Below are 23,381 nucleotides of genomic sequence, written 5' to 3'. Positions count from 1 at the left end.
ACCCCGCAGAGGCTATCATTTTGTTCAGTGTACCTGGGCAAAGGTGACAGGGCAATTGTGGCAGCAACGTAAGGATCCCTAAAGGAAGCAGCCAGGTTTCCCTGACATCCTTCTGTAACAAGTACTACTTCGATCGTTGACTTGTCCGGTGCCAATTATTGTTCTCTGATGCCGACTGCAGCATTTCACCATCTGAAACACTTGCAGGAGGCGTTGGACATTTACCGAAGAGATCAACCAGCGACGCCTCAAATAGCAGCCCTGGAATTTGAACTATTGATTCACAAAGTCTTCGCTTAGATTTCCGCCTCGGCCAGGTCCCACTGCATATACAGCCTGGCGTCAGGCCTCCTTAGCCGCTTCATCCCTTCTAGAACTTGAGGACGAAACAGCCACTTTGCGAGTTTACTGGCTGCGGTCGGGGTGTCAGGCTGTTTCGCGAGTAAGATAGCCGCCCAGAGGCTTGTGGGTGGCCATCACCTCCGCCATCCCCAATGGGAGTAATACCCTGTTCATGGCCATATCTCTTGAGCCTGACAGACAACCTGGAAAGCAAGGCTTGACCAAAATGCCCGATATTCTTACACTCCGGGCATGTACAGACGTATTCTGGCAAAATCAGAGGCGAATTCGAATGTAGTTACTGACTAATCCTGCGTACGATGCTCCAGTTCAGACGAGGCTGAGAATCCCGTGACGAGGCTGAGCACCTTGAATGGATGATGTCATACTACCATTATTGGACGCAGTCAAAAAGTTCGAAGCCTCAGGCTCTGGGGACAAAATAATTTCTAAGCCATTTCGCCTGCGAGACAACATTCGACGCCCATATAGTGACACTCTCTCCTACATCTCACGCGAGCGTGTACTTGTCTTTCTCGTCATCATCTCGCTCTCTACTAGAGTTCTCCTCTCAACCTCCCACCATGTCCACCTCCGAACCCCACCAAATTCCCGAGGGTTTAGAAGAGGGTGACATCCTCGACGCCGACGATGCCGCTGAAGAGATCTCCAAAGATGACGACCAGCCGATGGACGACGACGAAGGAGACTTTGAAGATGAGGAGGAGATACAATTACAAAACGACTCGGTTGCACACTTTGACGCCCACACAGACAGCATCTTCTGCATCGCGCAACATCCCACCAACCCCTCCATCATAGTCACTGGAGGCGGAGACGACACCGCATACATTTTTGACGCATCCGTTTCTCAAGCAGTCACTCCAGCAGGCAGTGAACGGCAGAGTTTGGCCCCAGTACAAAAACTGGACGGACACACCGATTCGGTCAACGCCGTGTCCTTTACGCTGCCGCGGGGTGAGTACGTGGTGACGGCTGGCTTGGACGGGAAGCTGCGGGCGTGGAAGAGCGAGGATTCGTCGGCGAAGAAATGGAGATTTGTTGCAGAGGCCTCTGAGGTACAGGAGATCAATTGGGTGGCCGCGTCGCCGAATGCCGAGCACGAAAATGTCATTGCGCTCGGCGCGAATGATGGCTCCGTTTGGGTGTACCAGATCAACGCTGCCGACCAGGGGAGCCCATTGACCATCGTCCAGGCATACTACCTACATACCGCATCTTGCACGGCAGGCGCATGGACACCTGATGGAAGTCTCCTGGCGACTGTGTCTGAAGATGGGAGTCTATACGTGTGGGACGTCTTTTCGACCGGCCAGGCAGTGGTGACTTGCACCGCTGCTGATGCGCGCTTTGAGGTTGAAGGCGGGCTTTACAGCGTTGCGTGCACTTCGTCTATCGTTGCCGTTGGAGGTGCAGGCGGCAACATCAAAGTAGTCGGTCTACCGCAACCGGCGGATCAAGCGAAGAAGACTGCCAAAGGAGCTGGCGCTTCTCGGCAACAGGCCTCATCCGCCGGACAGCTTCTTGCCTCGTTACAAGCCCAGACCGACGGGGTGGAGACCCTCTCGTTTTCCTCCCCACCACTGACTATTCTGGCGGCCGGCAGTGTCGATGGCTCGATAGCACTGTTCGATACGGCCCATCGGTTCGCCCTCCGACGACACATCAAAGAAGCGCACGAAGATTATGCCGTAGTCAAGGTGGACTTTGTGCGCAACCCGCAGCGCGGAGGCTGGATCTTGACCAGCGTGGGTATGGATGGAGTGGTGAGACGATGGGACGTCCGCGGCGGAACCACAGCTGCAGGGCAGGGATTCCTACAAGAGTGGAGGGGCCATCGAGGAGAAGGAGAAGGCGGAGGCATCTTGGGCTTCGTACAAGGCGGACAAGGCACGAGGCTTGTCACTGCTGGCGACGATGGCGTTGCACTGGTTTTCGAAGCAGACATTTCATGATAAGAGCATGCTATCGTGCGTTTGGACAATCCAGAGTAAGGTAAAGCATTATGAGGGCTTTCTAGCTAGGAGTTTTCTCGGCGATCCTCTGCGTATTCATGTGAGAAGAAGTTTTGACGGTGGAATGCCATTGACATTTCGCTGCAGTTATTTCACAATGTCAGCCTCATATCTCGTCCGTCACAGCTTCGTTTATTCCATCGTCATTCTGTTCATTTCTAGAAGCGCGCCCTATTCGAAAAGATGCCCGGATTTAGCGATTGATTCTTCGTTCCTCCACACGGCAATAATGCGGAGACGGGAGTCGCCTGCAGGGGAACGAGGATGAAGGCGACCTTCAAGTTGGTGATGGCGATACCGATGAGGATGACGTGGGTCCATGAGAACGCAACATTCCCAAGCAGATGCTGCGTCTCTTCATTCCAGCTCATCTCGTCCTTCAGCTCCATCAACGTGCTTACTGTCAGACGAGATCCGACTATGGCTTTTCCTTCCTCTCCGGCCATTCCCCGTGTGCAAAATGACCCCGGCTTCCTTTCGACAGAGATACCATGAACAGTGCCGTAGCACCGACTGTCATGATTACGGAGATAAAGATAAAAAGAGCCGGAGAAAGACACGATGAAGAGAGGGATCATGATATATGGTGGCAGTGTAAGGCCTCCTTGTCCTTGCCCAAGCGCACCTTCCAGAGCTTTGCGAGATTGATACTGTGTTGAGTCGGAGGGCATTCGTCAAGTCGGACAAGGACCACTCTTCGAACACCCTCTTGATTCTATCTCCCTCCGAAACATATCGATCTCGCTCTCTTCTCGAACGATGTCTCCCTCCCAATTCACCGACAAACTTGCAGGCCAACGCGTGCTGTTAGTGGGCGGAACAGGCGGCGTCGGAGTCAGCGTTGCCCAAGCCCTGCTCGAGTTCGGAGCAACCATCGTCCTATCATCGTCCCACGAGTCCAAAGTCAAAGACGTCCGTGCAGCACTACTCCAGGACTACCCGGAAGCAAAGGACAGGATATCCGGCTATCCATGTGATCTGGCCAGTCCCGACGTCGAATCCAACATCGAGCAACTCTTCAACCAGGCCGGAAACGTGGATCACATCGTCTACATGGCCGGCGATCGACTGCCCATGGTTCCACTGGAAGAAGTCACCTTGGAGAATTGGCAGAAATACAATCAAGTTCGGACTATTGCGGCCATCCTTGTCATCAAAGTCGGTGTCAGGCACATGAAGAAGGACCGACACTCGTCCATCGTCTTGACTGGCGGTTCGATTTCCGAGAAGCCGATTGCTGGTGGCTGGTCTATGCTGGCTCTGATGGGCGCTGGTCTCAATGGTCTCGGCCGACAGCTGGCCTATGATCTGGCACCCATCCGAGTTAACATCGTCGCACCAGGGGTCATCGAGACTGATCTGTGGCAGAGGATGGGCGAGGATGGGAAAAGAGCATTCTTCGCTGAGCATGAAGGCAAGATCCCCACGGGCAAGGTTGGACAGCCTGTGGATTTGGCAGAGGCGTACCTGTACTGTCTGAAGGATACGAATGCCACGGGCGTGGTCGTGCACTCAAACAGTGGAACGTTTCTGGTGTGACGGGCCGACAGAGACGAGCAATAAATAAGGCTGTTGCAATACTATCAGCGGACAGCAGACAGTAGACGGATGCGGTCAGAGCTGTTTATATTATCAATCGTATACCAGTTTCCTATGGCGTATAGTATCACTTACCTACCCGACTGCTCAACCTCTTGGGAATTCTTCCTTTGGCCCACTTTTAGTATATATAGAAGCCTCGTCGGTCGCCGTGATCAGCCGATCACGTGGGCATGTCAGCCTCCTCGATTCAATGGCTCGTTGTTGTTTCTCTACTTCTACTTTCTTCCTCTTCCTCTTCCTCTTCCAATGCATGCCTCGCCACGTCTGAAGTCGGATTGAAAATCAGACTCACGTTGACTTACTACCAGCCTCGCAAGACCAGAAATTCAAGCAGCTGGACGCATTGCCGTTGCGACGGACACACCCGAGCTGAAACAACATAAGCAACGCTCTCAGCAAGAAACAAGCTGAACCGAGTCTTACGACAGACTCTTTTCGTCACAATCAACGACGGTCGACACGTATGATAATAGCGCCGCGTCATTCACCCTTCACCATTCACCATTACTTCCGTCTCGTGAGCCACTCCAACAACCTACAGAGTACAATATAGAATTAACAGACAAGCCACTTGATCTGTCTATCACCCCAGCCCAAAGAAAGATATAAACCAGTCAACCAGTCAACCAGCGAGGTAGTGAGGCAGCGGAACAGCGCAGCCTGTCAAGCAGTCATGACCTCTACATCAACATCTACATCTACGCCTCCTTCGACAACGACAATACCCAAATCCACGCGTCCAACGCACGACAGCAACGGCCAACTCCTCCCCGCAATTCTCTGCCTACACGGCGGCGGCTCGAACGCGACGGTATTCAAGATCCAAGCGCGCCGCCTGATCTGGAACCTGGAGAAACAATTCCGCTTCGTGTTCGCCGAGGCCGAGATCGAAGGCACCCCGGGCTTCGGCATGCTGCCGGTCTTTGCGTCGTGCGCCCCCTTCTACCGCTGGGTCAGCCGGCGGTTCGTGGCGGGTGAGAGCGACGTGGAGCCGACGCCCACAGAAGAAATCGCCGCCGTGGACGAGTCGTTGCGCAAACTCATGGACGCCAATGGCGGCGTCGACTCGTTCCGGGGTGTCCTGGGGTTCAGCCAGGGCGCGCGGCTGGCAGCTGGGTTGTTGCTGAGACAGAAGATTGAAGAACGAGACCGGCAGGGCGATAGTCCGTGGAAGTTCGCCTTCGGCGTCATGTTGGGCGGTCCGTATCCGCCCATTGCGTTGTCCGAACACGTCGATCCAGCAGACTATGCGCTGCTTAAGAGTGTGCCGTCCGTGCATGGCTGGGGCAGGGACGACCATGTCAAGCAAGGGTGTGAGAAGCTGGTGGCGGTGTTTGAGAGCGATCATTGTTTCCAGATGGAGTATGATGGCGGCCATCACTTGCCGTTGAAGGATGTCGAGGCTAAGGATCTTTGTGATTTGATTATGGCTGCTTGGTATGCTGGCGGTGGGAAGTTTGGCGTTGCTGCTGATGAGAGATATTAGATTTTTGAGAAGAGAGAAGAGAAAAGAGAAAGAGAAAAGAAAAGAGGAAAGAAGAGAGGAAAGAAAAGAGGAAAGAAGAGAGGAAAGAAAAGAGGAAAAGCAGCGACTGATATCTTGTTTCGAGGTTGAGAGGGGTTGGGGAGTGCTGTCGTCTTGATAAAGGGGATCCTCTACTCTACTCTCCTGGTATTGGTATGAGGGAGTCTAAGTATACTGCTCTGCTCTGCTCAAGGTTAAGGAGTCTGAAACAACAAACCATGTCGACCTGGGCACGGAAATACCCATGGTCTACGAGGTGTGACTACGTACATCGGCACGAAAGGGTTGGTGTTGCCAGGAACAGACCGTGTCGCGACGATATGGAATGAGATGAGACCAAAACCATACAACACGACACGAAACGAAACGCATGCATGCATGCATGCATGCATGAACCAGCTCGCTGCTCTATCACTCGTCTCAACTCAACGAGACCCAGAAGGGTGGTGATTCTACGAGTCAAGAGACCTGCTTTTCGGCATTACAGTATTGATGGCCCGTCTGACTTCAAGATAGAGATTGGAACGCGGGGGATATCATATACATTCAGTTTCGCAGTCGCCTTTCCATGAGTTATGACAAACACAAGAAGACAGGACAACGGACAACACCAAGACGAGGCTGAAGGACGCTTCAAACGTTCGATATGGTCCGAAAAGATACCACAGCACGCTCGACTCTTTCACAGATCAGAAATGAAGCTGAACGGGACTGGCGGACCGGACATGCAGATGCGGGAAATGAGACACATGGTGTAGCTGATAAATGATAGAACAGACAAGACAAGACAAGACCACAATTTCCAGATTCACATTGGTACAAGGATATCTAAATGCCGTCCCATCCCATCCCATCCGTACCTTGTTATTATATACCATTCAAACATGCAAGGTAGTCGACATGCAAGGTAGTCTACGACGGCCGTGACACCGCATCTCTCAGAGCCAACTCCCAAGGCCTCCATTTCGGAAACTCGAAATCATCATCGACGTGACCGGGACTTCTCAGTCGAGTCCACCACAATCTTCTTCCCAGGTAGAACATTTCAGGTGTCAGCAGGGCCTTCTGCTTGCCCTTGGCCGACCCGATGCAAATATAGGTGACGATGTTGAGACAGAAGGAGAAATCCAGCGTCCACTTGATATGCCGGGACGAGTCCACCACGGCCCACAAGACCGTCGAGGCGGCCTTGACGGACCCGAGCGTGGTCACCACTTGGAGCCATTTGACGAAGATGTCGTTGTCGAACGGAACACCCTGCATGCCTTGGACATACTCGCTCTCGTAGATCTGCTCGATGAGAGTCAGCGCGTCCGCTGGATTCTCCAGAACCACTTTGTCAATGAGGTATTTGAGCACTGCATGGTCAAGTGGCAATCCGTGCTTGGTGCGAGCTGCGTAGAAGTTCATGACCGCCGCTGATAACTCCTTGTATCCGGGTAATTTGTCTTGCTTGAGGACATCGGGAAAGGTCGAATCGAAGGCTGGTGGCCTCGTCTCGGAGATCTGGCTGCGTCGAGTCGGGACACGCTGAGATTCTTCATTGTCTGCGACGTCGGGAAGGTCAGGCATGAAAACGTCGCCACGGAAAACCCTGGTCAGTTCTTCAACTGCGTCGAGCTGCACGGCAAGGTCGCGCTTCACGTTTTCGATTGTGGTCGCTTTGATATCGTCCGGTGTGGGCGAGGTGCAGAAGCGCCGAGCTTCTTGGAGAAGCTGGTCCATGGTCATCAGAGGAGTACCGTCACGAGAGAACAGAACTTCTGATGATAGGGCTGAAGAGGCCTCCAGACGGCGGCTCAAGTCCAGCTTCACCAAGTCCACCAGCAGCGGTCTGAGGTAGTGAGGAAATGGGTCGTCGTAACATCCATGCGCGATTGCCCGGCATGTATCTGCAATGTCCCTACAGCTGGCACCGGCCTTCTGTAAGGCATGCGCAAGCTGCCAGGCGCCATTGGCAGTCATGAACCCCGAGGTCAATCTTGGGAAAGCTTCGCTGACGAGACGCGACCATTCATAGACCAAATCGTACCGATGTTCCCGAATGCATGCACATATGATTGTCCTTGATGTCCGCCCCGTCGGGATCAAGCCTGTGTACTTGATAGCGTTTATGGCAAAGCCAAAGGTTCGATGGGCAGTATTTTTGGATAGATAGTGCAATAACATCCGGTGGAAGATGGAAGCGTACTGCTCCGGTTGATGTCTGGAATAGCCCGTCTCCTGCATGCGGTCCAGGATCCATTGCGCCTCTTCCCAATTTCCGGCCCCTGCATTCCAGACGGCATATTCACCCCATAGACGCTGGGTGTTGCGCAGTTCATAAATCGAGTCAAGCTCGTCCAGAAGCGAACGTGCCGCCTCGATGTCCCCTGCGCGGACTATTGCTCGTAGAACAGGCATGGCAAACTGTTCGCTTGGCTCCTGCCCACTGCGCTGTGCAATCTTGATGACTTTCGCCATTTCTTCGATACAGACAGAATAGTCCTGGACCTGCTCACAGAATAATGTGAGATACTTGGTGGGCAAGTCAGTGGCATGGTCCTTCGCATGTCGCCCAGCCACACCGTTGTCCCATGCGAGTCTATCGGTAGGGAAGAGAATTGCGCGAGCCCGCTCATAGCTTGCCTCGGTGGAGAGTAGGTGTCTGAGAAGATCGAAAACAGGTCGGCTTAGTGCATCGCCAGGACTGAAAAGACCTCGAGCTGCATGGAACACGGCTTCTGCCATAAGCCAGTCTGGTGAACCGTCTTTCTGGATTTCATGTCTCAGTACAGCAGTCCATCTGCGAAATTGAGCGAGCTTGCTCAGCCGGCGAGTTGATGGGTGTATGAAGTTCATCAACCGTGACAATGTTTCCTGATCCACCGTTTGTGTGGCGTCATTCGCAGCCGAAGATGCAGGTGGCAAGCTGCTGGGCCGTGGAGCTCCCTTTATTGCACCGAGGTAGTCACGTAGCGCTTGTTCCATTGGTTCATCTGCATCACTCATTACCAGATGATGCGGTATCGAGAATCCCGAGACTTGGTCTTCGGACCTTTTGTTTTTGGTTTCAGAGAGGTAACGTTTGAGATCTAGATCACTCGGTCCTGCTTGGTGGTGAGAGCCGTTTGGTGATTCGTCGACTGCAGCTCCGAAGGGATAAAGCAAAGGAGTCCAACTCAAACCATGCTTATGTACCCGCGACTGATCTGCTGACTTACTAGCAACAACCTTTGGACGATTTGGCCGGCGATGCGCCGAAGGGGGTGTGTGCAGGGAAACACCTGCCGGAGATGATGCAGAGGCGTTTCGCTGCGAAGAATGAGAATCTTGAGACCGCAGCTTCTCGACTGATACCCGGAACTCGTTCGGAGGAGGCTGGAGGTTTCCTGAAATTCTTGAAAGGGGTACATCTGAGGCAGGATGGCCTGGTAGAGACGCAGTCGACCGCCTCGAGACACCACGGCTTGCTTCAAGAGTATCGTCTGTAGAAACTTTCGGCGATCGTGTGTTGTAGGATTGTGCGGCGTTTTGAGCCTTAGATACCAAGTTGTTGATAGACACAGTATCCTGACAGTTCTCCGTCGCATTGTACCCATCATCAGGCTCGACTGCCACAGACGTCGATACTTGGTTCGACGCAGCAGACACTCCCGGAACCACCTTGTCTCCCTTGCTCTCTGCTGTGCCTTGAGTCAACCATCTCTCCACACAACCTGGAAAATTCTTCGCCTTCGCTTGGTCGGGCGATGTGGGGTGGTTGTAAACTCGCTGATGGGGACGGCCATGCTCTTCTTTACTGGCAATGGCAACCTTTCTAAAGGTTGGGCCCGGCACCCGCCGAGTCGTTATAGTCGCCGCCTTGTAGGCTTGATCGGAGCTGACATGTCCTCCTAATGCAGACTGATGTCGGGGATAATGTACAGATTGATTGTCAGGCTCCGTGACAATGTCATGGGGCCGTGACTTGTAGTTGTCGTCCGAGTGGTGAGGCGCAGCAGCGGTTGAAAGAGATCTGACTCCCGGTTTCCGCCTCTTTTTCCTTGTGCTTCTTGATTGTAGAGTGAAGTCTTCCCCTCGCTCCGCAGCTTCAAAAAGAGCGTCAAGTTGCGCTGGACCTCTGCCACTCGACACCGATCTTAGAATCCGCTTCGTTTCGACGATTTTTTCGGCCACGCGAACTCGACGGCATGTTTCGTAACTCAGGGCGGCCACGCCGCATATGCTTCCTACGGTGCCGACAAGGACGGAAGGGGTAGACAGAGCTAGATGGCGAAGAGCTCGCAACGCATTCTTGGAGGGTACGAGGGTGGTGGGAGGCGGCATGAGGGAGACCGTTCATGCGCAAGACTCGGACCCTTTCTGCGAAGCCATCAAGGGTTGGTTCCTGATTGAGCGGTCGGGCTCAGAAACCGAACAGCTTGAGGCTGACCTAGTCAGAGTCTGCCGGTGGGGAGTTCTGCTGTTGTGTCTTCGAAGCCTTCTATGGTAGAACTCGACTCAATTAAAGAGGGCTGTCACGCAACCTCGAATTGTACGTAGATTGAACGTTCTCCACACGTGACACTCAATCTTCTGCCGAGAGGAGCTGCATTCCTGTTTAGGCAAGAAAGTGATGCCGCTTTACGATTACCCCTGACTCTCGCTGGATTACCTTGTCGGAACCCCTACTCCTACCTTGGATGATGAGGAATAAGTGAATGAGACTGATGGTAGAATGATAATAACGAAACGAAATTCTATAAGCGGCTGGGTCACCATGGGGGCAGTCTATCGGAAAAGCCCTATACCTTGAACCAATATCGAGCGTCAACCCAGCCGAATGGAGGTCGTGATTCGTGATCTTCGAAGCGAGCACCCACAAAGAAGGAATGTACTCGTTGACGGGAGTTGGAGCGTGGTGAACGCCACGAAATTCGACCAGGATTGAAGTGCACTGACTGAGGCATCAAACACGCTGCGACTGAGAGTTACTCTGATGACCCGGTGAAGATTCCCGCTGACATACTAGTGTTTCTTGCTCGTGTGGGTATAATGCTGTAGATTTGCGCCCGCCTGTACTGCGGTACGCTCGCTAGTCGGTGCTATGACTTAGGTGTGCAGGGACAAATACATCTCCAAAAGATCCGACAACGCCGCCATATATAGACAAGACCTGACACAAAATCTCAAGTTCAAGGAGGCGCAGGAACATCCACCTCTGACTCTTCTTCTTCTTCTCCGAGATCAAGGCTAGAACTCTCCTTCAAATACACTGAGGAGAAGTTAGCCAGTGCGCGGACGGAGTGTGGCAGGTTGGACATACCATTGGGCTTCAGAAACCAGCTGAACATGAAGACAATGACAAAGATCGAGGCCAAACAAACGAAGACGATGCCCGCATAGATCCCCACGGTCTGGCTGTAGATCAGGTTGAAGATTGTTGGAGCCACCACACGTGCTAGGGCATGTAGAAGACCGGATGCACCGAGAATCTGCCCGGTGCGATCTGCAGGGATGTGTTTGGTAAGAGATGACTGTAGCGTTGGCGAACCCATTCCACCGAGAGAAGCCACCATCCCGGAGATGACCATGATCGCACCGGACGGAGTAAAGGCGTATCCAACATAGCCAATAAGGTCGAACAGGATGGTGCCTCGGATGATATTGATGTCCAGCATGTCCGAGCCCTTGTGTCCGGCCGAGTGTGCCTGCGCAGGTCCACGAAATATCCGTGTGAGCAGAGGCAGGATGCCAATCAGACCTAAAACCCGACAGATGTTGACCGCCGATAGGAAGATGCTTGAATCCACCGCTGTCCAGCCGAAACGATACTCGGCATAGATGATGATGATCTGCATGGTTCCCATAGCCACACCAAACATCATGGTGTCAATGGCAGCGAGAACGAACAGATTCCTGCGCAGCTTCGGGCTAGAGCCTTCTCCCGTAGGTCGTAGCACCCAGAGTGGCTCGAAGATATTGTAGTTCTTGAGCCTGGCGATCCAATCTTTATGCGGTGATTGAAGATTTGCGAGATGTCGCTTCTCCTGCGCCAGGAGCTGTCGTTCCTTGGATAGGGACTCTGGTACAACAAACGTGACGAAAAGGATGAAGAAGGCGTGGCATGCAAGAGCGAAATAGAAAACCACAATGACAGCGTCCGTGAGTTTGATGAGCCATCCTGCCAGGATTGGACCTAGTGCGATGCCGGTGAATAGAGTGCCGTGGAAATAGCCAAAAGCGACATTCCTTCGCTCCGGAGTCGAGCAGTCGGAGGCGTAGGCAAAGGCCAACGCCATGGCTGTTGTAAAAGACCCGCAAAGGCCATCAAAGAGAGCCCCAAGCAGTATCCAATACACGGAGACCTTGCCGGGATTTGTCCCGACGATGATGGTGATGACTTCAGAGGCCAATGCGCCCAAGGACGCGCAGACAATGACCTTCTTCCGTCCGTGGAGGTCAGAGAGGGAGCCGAGGTAAGGAGCGATGAGGGCGGAAAACACTCCGGACAGGAGGTTGGAATACAAGTTGAATCTGGCCACGAGTGACTGAACATGAGGATCTCTGCACTGCGGATTCTCCGAGCCCATGAGCACGGGCAGGAACTTGAAGGTGGGATCCTTTGCAGCACGATCCGATAGATATCCATCACAGATCAGGTTGAGGATCAGGTATGTTTTCGGAACGATGATGCCTCCGAAAGCGATGCAGAATGGGAAGAAAGCAGGAAGCAGCCAAAAGATCTAGGAGCATGAGCAAGATCGTCCAGTATGGGAGACGGGCAGTCAGGAGCATACAGATGGCTTCTTGTACCACGGTTGGCCTGTTGATCCCTGAGCACCGTGCCAGGGCTCGTTAATGGCCCTCTCATAACTCGACCTTGCCCTCGAGTATGGTGTTTTGTGTGGCCGTCGACGGCGCGGTGATATCAATGGACTGTTTTCATCCTCGGAATCTTCATCCTCTCCTCTCAGGTCGACCTGTGCCTCGATCCCAGGAGTGGGAGGTATCGTCTCTGCCAGGAGTGCCTCCTCTTGAGCTTCCTCTGCAAAGGCCTCTTCAGGATCCATATGGTCGTTCGCACAGGGGACTCGGGGTTGGAAGGATAGAATGGCCTGAGAGGCAGGTGATCGGAACCGACTGCGAGGTTATCAAGGGGTCGTGCTATCGCATCTGCACAATCGCGTATGGGCTTCTGACTGCAACAATATTATTAATACATGGAGATCGACTTTCAATCAAGTCTCAAGGCAGCCATCAACTCGACCGAGGACCAAAGAATGCAGGCTGTCCTGTATCATAGTAGTAGATAAGATGGCCTGTCTTGACGTAATCTTCGAGATGGAGGGTGGAGATGATGCCTATTCTGGTATTGACTTGAACCGCGATCGGAGACTGTCCAAGCCGAATGATAAACGAAGACAGCGATATACACGGCGAGACGGGCTCGACGGCATACACGAGGAATGGGGCCACGTACTAGTTGTTGTTTGGCGAGTCTGGCATTGCATTGCATCCTATCGCCAGACAAGCTACAGACAAGCTATTGATTGGGGGCAGGAAAAGCGCGGACCTGCGTAGTGCATTTGGTGACAGCCGGAGATTGTAAGGGGAGGGGCCAGGATGCCAGTAAGGGGGCTCCTTGGGCACCCCAGGCCCCATGGGTGTACAGACAAGCGGTTGCTCCAGTGGCATACTAGTAATACGAGTGGCCAGACGTGGTACGGTCCGTGATTGTTAACCGTGATATGCCTCTCCCTACCTGACACAGTACTACGTAGTAGGAAATTGATAACCAGTATCATCACCTCTTTATCAGTGCCAATGGTGGAAAGATCTTCATAGTATAGCTGAGATCTACCTTGTAGCGTCCAGGAAAAGCAGGTTATGCATGGAATGCCCAGTGATGAGAGAGGAGTCCTCATGCTTTTGATTACCGCTGTATGGCACATGCCTGCCTCCCTGATCCTCTTATCGTACAGTTGGAAGAATTTTGGCTTGTTCCCCGGCAAAGAACTTCTTCTGCTCCAAACATCTCTCGCTCTTGCAGCCCTGGCATCGCAACCCCATCTGTCGGGAACAGCTGTCACCACTTTGAAGATGGGCATGGGCGATATCTGCCAATGCCTGGATGAAGACCGGGTTCCCATTGAGGCTTTCCGCTCGCTTGACGCCTGGATGGCCTTTTGCATCCTCATGCATCACCTCCTTGTCTATTTCGTAGAGGGTTTCGATGTGATCGCTGGTGAAGGCAATCGGTACCAGAACCAGATCAGTCTGGCCTCGTTCAACATAAGACCTGACCGTGTCACTCGTTTGAGCACCGAGCCATGCAGAAGGCCCGACCTGGGACTGCCAACAGAGTCGGTATGGATTAGAGAACTTGAGCCGCTGCATCACCGCATACACCGTGGCAGCGACCTCGGCGGGATATGGGTCGCCCCGATTGACCACACTCATTGGAAGGCTGTGTGCCGAGAACAAAAGAACGACGTCTTTCCTCCGCTCTTCGGGATATTCCGCAAGCTTGGCTTCAATGTTTCTTGCAAAGGCTTCGATCAATCCGGGATGCGTGGGCCATCGGTCAATGACACTCCAGGTAATGGCACCTGACGGGTGTGTTTCCCCAGTGGATTTTTTGCTCTCGAGCCTGTTCCGCCACTTCCACAATTCATTCAGCGAGCTTCCTGTTGTAGAACAACTGTATTGCGGGTATTGTGTGAATGCCACCGCCCGGCCGCCATTACCACCACCAAAGCCATCCTTCAGAAGCTGTTCATACATATGCTCGGTCAAGGGATCGGCGTAGCGGAATGCGACATAGGGACGATGGGGTGCGGTCTCGGGTGATATCTTGTCTAGTATCTTGCACATCTCGGTGCATTGATATTCTGACCATTTCCGAATTGGAGAACCACCGCCTATGGCTGCGTACTGTTGTTGTATTTTTGGCGTCCTTCTGCGCGAGATCAAAGGGCCGAGATATGATTGTAGTCGTCCAAGTGGTATCAAGTCAGCGTCGGCAAATAATCTGCTGAGGAAGTCTCCCACTTCATCGGTTGAGGATGGACCGCCCATGTTCAAGAACACCATCGCAGTCGGTCCTTTCTTGCTAGTGGAATCTTGCGTCACTGGGGGAGCCACAGTGGCCATGGGAGACTTCTGGACGCCATAAGGACTGATTAACCTAGGGGCTAATCGGAGAGCAGGGCGAGGCTGTATCTGACGAGAGAGGTGGGCTGCCGAAGTACGTATCGACATCGTGGGAGGTGAAATGCGAGTCAGTTGCTACTACCGAGCCATTGACGTACGTTCAAAAGTGGTGCGGTTTCTGGAGGGATCCTGTCGCAAAAGGACGAACGAGAGGTGGTGGTGAACAGGTTGTATTATATTACGCTGGGTTGACTTTTTGCCGCTGGGGACATTGTACGGAGAGCTGAGGTCAGTCTGTACGCAGTCAGAACAGCAAAATGATGACGATACAGGAAGTGAGTGGCCATCGAGTATTTGCGCTGCACTGCCAGTGCTGCTGCAGCAGTGGTCGCTGCAGCCACTCATGTTTCACCTATTCCGCACTTTGTACTGACACGTGACTCCGTGTCCTGCGCTGCATCTTGACGCGCCTTCGCTGCCTTTCGCGTCACCGCGCGAGCCACTCGATTTGACCGCGCTCCAACGTCAAATGGCAAATTAAACCGACAGCCAGCCCATCCCCCACTGCAGCGTACGCAAAATGGCTGATGAATTGCCATACAGATCAAAAGGCGGCGCGGACGGAGGTGCACGAGATGATGAGAATGACGACGACGACGATGAGATCGATGAGACGGGCTACAAGACCGTCAAAGATGCCGTCCTCTTTGCCATCGAAGTCAGCGAGTCTATGCTGAGAGTGCCACCAGCATCTTCCTCCAAGAAGGGCGACAGGAGCTCTCCCCTTCTGGTAGCTCTCAAATGTGCATATCATTTGATGCAGCAGCGCATCATCTCGACGCCCCGTGATAAAATGGGTATCTTGTTGTATGGCACAGAGGCTTCCAAGTTTTATGATGAGGATGAGAACTCCCGGGGTGGCTGGTCCTTTCCGCATTGCTACTTGCTCACCGACTTGGATGTTCCAGAGGCTGATGACGTTAAGGCACTGAAGGAATTGACAGAGGCTGAGTCTCCAGAGTCTGCCGAAATCTTCAAGCCGTCGAAAGAACCGGTGCTGATGCACAATGTCCTGTTCTGCGCAAACCAGGTTTTCCAACAGAAAGCCGCCAACTTTACATCGCGGCGGCTCTTCATCGTCACCGATAACGATGATCCTGCCTCCTCCAACAAAGGGTCTCGTTCTCAAGCAACTGTGCGAGCGAAGGATCTGTACGACCTGGGTGTGACCATTGAACTATTCCCCATATCGACACCAGAACACTCTTTTGACACGTCCCTTTTCTACAACGACATAATCTACAAATCATCACCTTCCGATCCAGAAGCCATCGCGTACAATCCGGCCTCCATGGTAGGCGGTGACGGTTCCAAATTGGTGGCTGGCTCCAACGACGGGATTTCTTTGCTGCAATCTTTGCTGTCCAACATAGCATCCAAAGTCACGCCCAAACGCGCGCTGTTCTCTTCGGTTCCCCTGGAGCTGGCCCCGAACTTCCGCATTTCTGTCAAGGGCTATCTGCTGTACAAACACCAAAAACCCTCCCGCAGCTGTTACATCTACCTGGGTGGTGAGCGCCCGCAAATCGTCACTGGCTACACGGAGCAAGTCGCCTTCGAGAATTCGAAGCCCATTCAAAAGACCGAGATTCGGAAGGCCTACACATTTGGAGGACAGAAGATCACCTTTTCCGACGAAGAGGTCAAGCAACTGCGCAATTTCGGGGATCCAGTCATCAGAATCATCGGGTTTAAGCCAATGTCAAGATTACCATTATGGGCGAACATCAAGAACTCGACGTTCATCTACCCATCTGAAGAGGATTATGTTGGTAGCACACGCGTCTATAGCGCCTTGCACCAGAAACTCTTCGACGATGAGCTGTTCGCTCTCACATGGTTCGTCCCAAGGCGAAACGCGACTCCCGTCATGGCTGCCATGATCCCCACTCTTCCTGCCGAAGATATCGATGGTATGACGAGTGTGGCCGGCATGTCTGCCACCGGGGCTCCTCAAGGATTACATCTAATACCACTGCCATTCGCGGACGATGTCAGACAGAACCCCCCAACGACACACGAGAAGCCCCTGGGCGCCCCGAAGGAACTTATTGCGGCTATGAGACCCATCGTCCGTAAGTATTGTAACCTAGGCCTGCAAGATTTAGCGGTATCTGATGAAGAGGGTGTAGAGCAGCTGAATCTGCCAAAGGGCATGTATGATCCGTCAAAGTATCCCAATCCCAGCCTGCAATGGCACTATCGCATTCTCCAGGCCTTGGCTTTGGACGAAGACATTCCAGAGAAGCCCGAGGACAAAACAATCCCGAAATACAAACAGATTGACAAAAGAGTGGCAAACGAGACCATAGAGTGGGGAAGAACATTGGACAAAGTGGTCAAGGAATATCAAGCCGACAATCCTGATGCGGTTCCTACGGGCTTCAAACGCCCTACAACTACCCCCTCGGTTACGTCGAGTGCCAGCACCAAAAGAGTCAAGTCAGAGACGCACGATTCAGTTAGCGAGGAAAAGGTCAGAGAGCTATGGCAGAAGGGTCAGATCGGGCACTTGACCGTGGCCCAGTTGAAGGATTTCTGCGCGTCAAAGAAGTTGCCAGTAATGGGCAAGAAGGCAGACCTTGTTGAGAGGATTGAAGGATGGCTTGAAAGCAAATGATGAATTTGAGAGCTGCCATGGCTGGTTACATGGACAACCAGACAATATCAAGATACCCCGATCCCTACCAGGACTGTACCACCATCGCACACCGGCATGTGTGTTGAATAGGATCATCGACAAGATGAACAAAAAGTGACATTTCGTTCGAAGGGTGAGCATGTGTGGTCAATCATTGCAGTCCCAGTCATATCCAAAGGATGTGACTGGCACTGCACCCAAGATCGGCCATCGTGGTTGATCTCCATTCCATTAGACGATTTCCATACTTCATGGGCACTGTAAAGGCTACCTCGTAGGAACGCTTTTTGCAGGAACGTTGGTTTTTTGCGTTGTTCATGAAGAAGAAGAGAGGAAGAGGAAAGGAAAAACGAGGAGAAAGAAAATATTGACGCGGTGGATGGAAAACCGGCGTCACGTGGAGATTATCGGGATAGTTGCCTCACTCACACCGCTAATACACATTAGCAGCGTTATCAGATAATGACGTTACGGCGGGCAGTTGCAACACCGAATGCGACGCATTGCATCCGTTTACAGAGGAATTCAATCATTCAATTCGTCCTCGTCGCTAAACACTGGCAAGTCTGTTCATCATCGCTCGATTCCAGGCATGTGCTGTTTTGCCGCTCTCGCACCAGGCTGTAACCCTTCCCACCCCAGCTTGCATGGGACTTCCATATGTAGTTCTTTTTGACAATGGCTTTCGACGTTCAACTGGCCTGACCTCACCTATCTGTCGCCAACATTGCTCGTTCCCTGATCGGTTCGACCTCCTTGTATCAAGATGGCCAGGGTCCCCTTGATCGGCAGGCTCTTTTGGTGTGAACTCTCAAGCTCCCTTACGGCTGAATGCCCTCGTGCTGACTCACGACATTATAGGCAAGAGTATCTAGCTCTGCTTGGATCTCTCATCCTCGTCGCCCTGGAAGTCTTGGTGCGATGCATCACCCTCGGACTTCGTGAGTATGTTCTGGCTCAGGCCTTTCCTCTGGCTGACAAGAGTCGTAGCACAACCCATCATCCGCTTTTGCTATAAGACCTCCAAGAACCTCTTCAATAGCTTGTCTTCTGCGAAATCGAAACAAGCCAGGTCGGAGCAGAAGTTCACCTACAGCACCATAGCGACCTGTTCCGATTTCACCGAACTGTGCGCCCTGTTCGGATACTATGCCGAGGAACACATTGTACAGACCGGAGATGGATATCTGCTGGGTGTGCATCGGTTGCCGTTTCGCAAAGGAGAGGAAGAGACTGGGACCCGGGTCAATGCTGGGCCGGACTCGATAAAGAAACCCGTGGTATACCTGCATCATGGCCTCCTCATGAACAGCGAGGTCTGGGTGTGTCTGACAGAAGAAGAACGATGTCTTCCATTCACGTTGGTCAGCCAAGGATATGATGTATGGCTGGGCAACAATCGAGGCAACAAATACAGCAAGAAATCCACCAGAGCCTCCCCGACCTCTTCGGAGTTCTGGAATTTCTCCATTGACGAATTCGCTTTCCACGATGTCCCTAACACCATCGATTATATCCTTAACGCGACCTCGCAGACCTCGCTATCTTATATCGGGTTCAGCCAGGGCACTGCGCAAGCCTTCGCAGCGCTCTCGATACATCCTGGCCTCAATGACAAAGTAAACCTCTTTGTGGCCTTGGCTCCCGCGATGTCGCCCGCCGGCCTGAGCAACGGCATTGTGGATTCTTTGATCAAGACGAGTCCCGATGTCCTATTCCTGGCATTTGGTCGGAAATCCATCTTATCTTCAGCGACCATGTGGCAATCGATACTGTACCCGCCCATTTTCGTTCGATTGATCGACATGTCCCTGGCCTTTCTCTTCGCATGGTATGGGCGCAATATCTCGGTCCAGCAGAAGCTCGCCGCCTATCCTCACTTGTACAGTTTCACCAGTACCAAGTCGGTGGTGCACTGGTTCCAGATCATTCGCAATCGGTCGTTCCAGATGTACGACGACGATTCGGCAAGCAAGTTCAGTGTCGGAGCCCGTCGCCGGTACTACAAAGTGGCCAAGTTCCCGACGCGCAACATCAGAACGCCAATCGTTTTGGTGTATGGGGGGAGTGATTCGTTGGTCGACATCCGGGTCATGTTGAAGGAACTTCCCCGCCACACCATCGCCACAGAGATCCCGCAATATGAGCACCTGGATTTCTTGTGGGCCAAGGATGTCCATACTCATGTCTTTCCCCACGTGCTTGACGCGTTGCGATACTATGCACTGGGCCGGACATCGAACGGCATCCCGAAGAGTCTCGCTCTCTCCATAGCCGACACCGCCCATCTGTACAAACGGCAGAACAAAAGCCTGAGCACCTCGACCTCGACCTCGCCCTCGACCTGGTCTGAAGAGGAAGAGACCAGCTATTCCGATTATGACGGCGCAAACGACACGCCCAAGACGCCCAGGTCCAAGTCGTTCGCCCAGCAACTGCGCGAGAGACAGTATCAAAACCAACACCACCCTCAACAAGCAAGCCGACGGAGATCGGCGTCGTCTCCGACAACATCGAGTTTCATGACCTGGGTCGAGCAATACTACAAGAAACAATCCCGACCTTCTCAAGGAGCTCAAGCACCGGGGCCGGCCGTGGATCCTGCTGGGTCCAAAAAAGGGGGAGAGGAAGAGCAAGAACAAAGTCGTATAGATAAAAATGCACGCTCTCATGGGATCTCATCCAAGAACAAACCGCCGGGACTGGGTTCCCCGGCATCGCCGTCACCGTCACCCTCGTCCTCACCATCCGCTCATCGCCCCGCAACTCCACCACCTTCCTCGACACCGAATAACAAACATAAGTCCTCTGACGCGGTCGCGGTCGCAGTCGGAGCAGACGCAACACCAACAGCAGCAACAGCAGCAAATGGCCGTGCACCGAATCTCCAGTCCCCTCTACAATTACATCACCGTGACCATCAGAGAGACAGGGCGCGAACCACAGAAGGAAACAAACCTCGTCGACGATCACGGTCGCGTGAAACCACCAACAACTCGGACGACGAATCCAGCGACGGCCGGCGCGCTCCAGGCTCCTTCATATCGGGATCGGGGTCGGGCCGGTCCAGTCCCAACCCGATCCGCCAGCACGCGTTCACGTCCAAGGGTATCCGTATTGGGAGTTCGAAGCCCAGTGTTGGGACGGCCATGAGTTGAGAAGGGCTGAGCACCTCGACAGAGTCAGAGTGGTCTCAGTCAGCTGAATTTGGATTTGGTCGATGAGGACCTCTCGACGGACGAGCTTTCACAAATAGATGGTCAGTCTGTCCGTTCATGGAGGGCGGGGGGTGGCAGATGGGTGTGTCTACAGACGGTCGAGAATGGGGAATGATACGTCTAGACTTTCGGAATGCCCACAAACAAACGATTAGAGGATTCTGATGGATGGCCGAAGGACAATAAAATAATGTCTTGCTTCAAAGCTACTTACTTACCGGACGGAGGATACATAAAAAAGGGGTGGTGTAGCGATTACGGCCTATAACGGGAGAAAAACACATCTCCTCCTTTTACAATTCCTTTTTCCCCCGAACAGCAAGCAAGCTTGATATATGTTCATTATTAATGGCATTTACAGAACCCACAGCGGTCGTCCTCTAGTCAAGTCGAGAGAACAAAAAAAGAGTGATGCCGACGCTGGTGGACCATTGACTTCACTGATACCATTCAAATGCCCATCAACAACCCAGGCCCGCACCCGATGGAGGGATTTTACGAAGGTATCTAGGCTGTTCAAGTTGGGAAAGATATCTTAGTTCAACCCTCGCCGCTAGAGTCTGGGAATGGAATCCGACTTCGATCCCAGATGATCAACGACAAAAACGAAGATCAGATTATGCAGTAACTCCTGCACCATGCAAATGAATCCACGCCATGCAAACGCAGATGAATGAATGTAATCGGACACAATTCCAAGTTCAAGTCCAAGCAAACCGCTCGAGACCCGGCCAGAAGAAACGGGAACGCCGATCCAATGCTTGCCTAGTTCCATGCTTTCATGACTCGTTCTTTTTTCCCCCTTCCTTCTATGCCTCGTCCCATCGTGCCCTTCTGCGCCACCCATATGTTCTGATAGACCGTCACTGGTATGCCTTTGTCGACTGTTCATGTACAAGTCGAGACGAAACGGCACCGCATCACGTATCGACGATACCTTGCGGAATAGGTGCGATCGGTTCAACAAGCGGGCGCTGCAAGAATGACGATACGCCGGACGTAGTGTTTGTTGGCTGTGATGGCTCACGGCTTGATCATAACGCGGCGGCTGCTCCAGCCACCGCAGCCAGGACAGCACCGATCATCGCGCCTCGTGATGCACCCTTGCTCGGCGGTGCTGCGTTGTCTGTACCGGCGGTAGTGGTGGCACTGGAAAAGCCGGTGACGGTCGCTGTGGCACCGCCGAGCCTTGCGCCGCCCGTGCCGGCTGCGATGTCTGTGACGGGGTTTGCGACGGGGGTGGCGTTGGGGACACCATTCGCGCCCTTTGTAATTTCCCGGATGTCATCTGTAGTCGAGTTGAAGACGGTTTGGGCGAGAGAGATCTCATTGTTGGCCAGGTCGTAGACGACATATGCGGAGCGGAGGAACGTGTCTCCCAAAACGGGCGTGGATCCGGAAGCGGGCGCTACACCGAACAGGCAGGCTTGTGCGCCGTTCTCGAAAGTCAAAGGCTGACCGTACTGGTTGGTTCCGGCATCGAGAAGCAGCTCGTTGTAAGGGACCTTGATGGTCTGCCCGGAGAATGTCAAGTCGAGAGTGGCATCCGACGATGCCAAGGAGCAGTTTGCGTAGGCGGCGCCGACGCTAGAAGAATAGACGGCTTGGACTTGGTCGTAGATTTGTTGCGTGATGTCGTTCGGGAGGTAGGTGAGGGTGGCGCCCGAGTCGAGAAGCACGGCCGCGGGCAGAGAGCTGGATGTTGACAGATCTGTTCCGGCCAGGGTGACACCGGTCAAGGCGACAAGAAGTTCGTAATAGCCGCCATAGCTCTGGATGACTGGCACCGTGGCTAGATCCCCTTCGTATTTGGCCGTGTTGACACCGCCGAAGAGGATCTGACCGGTCGAGGCGTCCAGGTCGTTCAGCCACAGACTGTAGGCATTGGAGGCGATCTTGCCCGCATCGACCAGGGCAACAGGTAGGTTGGGATAGGGATCAAGACCTGCGCGGTTGACTTGGACTTCGTTGGAGGCATAGCCGATTCCCAGGACGCCCTCATCGGACGTGGAGAATTCGCCAATGCCGAATTGGAAGTCGGTCAAGGTCTCACCGCCGAAGTGGAGGGTGTCGGACACGTAGTCGCCGGAAGCGCCTGAGCCGTCGACGTAGGAGATGTTGAAGGCATTGTTGACGAGCTTGTAGGTGGAGGAGGAGGTGGGATCGTAGGTGCCGCCGTCGCATGGATCGCCGCGGGATGTACACAGCGAAGAGTTGGCCGTGTTCACCCACAGATCCGAACTGCCCGTGTCAATGTGTAATCGAATGGCTTGCTCCGGCGTGCCCAGGGAAATGTTCGCAAAGTACAGACTCTCCTGGTTGTCCAACGTCTGCTCGACTGTCCCTGCTCTTTTGCTTAACCGTGCTCGGTCGTGGGCGAGGATGTCTTTGGGCGCTCTTCTTTCGATGGGCAGGCTGAGGACTCTGGGGGTTTCGGAGCGAGGAGCCAGATGAATGGCGGATATGAGAGGGATGGTGGACGCGGCGAATGCCACTACCGCAGCGGTAGAGGATCTCATCTTGAAGCTTCAACGACGGTGGAAATCTCCCTGTCCTTCGTCTTCCTCTTTCGTCGATGCCCTCCTAGTCGCAATGAAGGGACCGTGACCGTGGATTCGATGCCTAGACAGTATTGAAAAGATACTAGTATCACTGGTGGTGCAGTACCTATGGAACAAGCACCGGAAATGAAAGTGAGGTGTGACAATAGCTTTACGAGCGATCGAAGCAAAGAAATAGACCCACGTAAAGAAATGGATAGTGGATGAGACGGGACAGAAACGGGGAAGGAAGAAGAGGCAAAGAGAGAGCAAGACGAACAAATCGTTGATATTACTCCA

At 53.1% G+C, this 23,381-nt stretch overlaps 9 protein-coding genes across 9 annotated transcripts; 5 read left to right on the top strand and 4 right to left on the bottom strand.

The window, feature by feature from the left end:
- Positions 1–926: 926 nt before the first annotated feature.
- Positions 927–2,318, top strand: A1O1_07510 (uncharacterized protein; the record flags this gene model as incomplete). The annotated part of the gene is made up of 1 exon (XM_007728378.1): positions 927–2,318. The coding sequence occupies one exon, from the start codon at positions 927–929 to the stop codon at positions 2,316–2,318; it is 1,392 nt and encodes a 463-aa protein (XP_007726568.1).
- An 819-nt stretch (positions 2,319–3,137) lies between these two features.
- A1O1_07509 (uncharacterized protein) lies at positions 3,138–3,917 on the top strand (the record flags this gene model as incomplete). The annotated part of the gene is made up of 1 exon (XM_007728377.1): positions 3,138–3,917. The coding sequence occupies one exon, from the start codon at positions 3,138–3,140 to the stop codon at positions 3,915–3,917; it is 780 nt and encodes a 259-aa protein (XP_007726567.1).
- Positions 3,918–4,653: 736 nt separating this feature from the next.
- On the top strand, positions 4,654–5,466 carry A1O1_07508 (uncharacterized protein; the record flags this gene model as incomplete). The annotated part of the gene is made up of 1 exon (XM_007728376.1): positions 4,654–5,466. The coding sequence occupies one exon, from the start codon at positions 4,654–4,656 to the stop codon at positions 5,464–5,466; it is 813 nt and encodes a 270-aa protein (XP_007726566.1).
- Positions 5,467–6,417: 951 nt separating this feature from the next.
- A1O1_07507 (uncharacterized protein) lies at positions 6,418–9,813 on the bottom strand (the record flags this gene model as incomplete). The annotated part of the gene is made up of 1 exon (XM_007728375.1): positions 6,418–9,813. One exon carries the CDS (start codon positions 9,811–9,813, stop codon positions 6,418–6,420), a length of 3,396 nt encoding a protein of 1,131 aa, XP_007726565.1.
- An 848-nt stretch (positions 9,814–10,661) lies between these two features.
- A1O1_07506 (uncharacterized protein) lies at positions 10,662–12,539 on the bottom strand (the record flags this gene model as incomplete). The annotated part of the gene is made up of 3 exons (XM_007728374.1): positions 10,662–10,741; positions 10,793–12,212; positions 12,267–12,539. 3 exons carry the CDS (start codon positions 12,537–12,539, stop codon positions 10,662–10,664), a joined length of 1,773 nt encoding a protein of 590 aa, XP_007726564.1.
- Positions 12,540–13,440: 901 nt separating this feature from the next.
- A1O1_07505 (ferrochelatase) lies at positions 13,441–14,730 on the bottom strand (the record flags this gene model as incomplete). Its single annotated transcript, XM_007728373.1, has 1 exon — positions 13,441–14,730. The coding sequence occupies one exon, from the start codon at positions 14,728–14,730 to the stop codon at positions 13,441–13,443; it is 1,290 nt and encodes a 429-aa protein (XP_007726563.1).
- Positions 14,731–15,202: 472 nt separating this feature from the next.
- On the top strand, positions 15,203–17,302 carry A1O1_07504 (ATP-dependent DNA helicase 2 subunit 1; the record flags this gene model as incomplete). The annotated part of the gene is made up of 2 exons (XM_007728372.1): positions 15,203–16,757; positions 16,815–17,302. 2 exons carry the CDS (start codon positions 15,203–15,205, stop codon positions 17,300–17,302), a joined length of 2,043 nt encoding a protein of 680 aa, XP_007726562.1.
- A 787-nt stretch (positions 17,303–18,089) lies between these two features.
- Positions 18,090–20,481, top strand: A1O1_07503 (lysosomal acid lipase/cholesteryl ester hydrolase; the record flags this gene model as incomplete). Its single annotated transcript, XM_007728371.1, has 3 exons — positions 18,090–18,124; positions 18,185–18,264; positions 18,314–20,481. The coding sequence occupies 3 exons, from the start codon at positions 18,090–18,092 to the stop codon at positions 20,479–20,481; spliced, it is 2,283 nt and encodes a 760-aa protein (XP_007726561.1).
- Positions 20,482–21,575: 1,094 nt separating this feature from the next.
- Positions 21,576–23,060, bottom strand: A1O1_07502 (uncharacterized protein; the record flags this gene model as incomplete). Its single annotated transcript, XM_007728370.1, has 1 exon — positions 21,576–23,060. The coding sequence occupies one exon, from the start codon at positions 23,058–23,060 to the stop codon at positions 21,576–21,578; it is 1,485 nt and encodes a 494-aa protein (XP_007726560.1).
- Between the last annotated feature and the right edge of the window lie 321 nt (positions 23,061–23,381).

The sequence above is a fragment of the Capronia coronata genome (genome assembly GCF_000585585.1).
Source record: "Capronia coronata CBS 617.96 chromosome Unknown acBCG-supercont1.6, whole genome shotgun sequence".
NCBI classification, from domain to species: domain Eukaryota; kingdom Fungi; phylum Ascomycota; class Eurotiomycetes; order Chaetothyriales; family Herpotrichiellaceae; genus Capronia; species Capronia coronata.
This window is presented reverse-complemented; position numbering and strand designations above follow the sequence as displayed.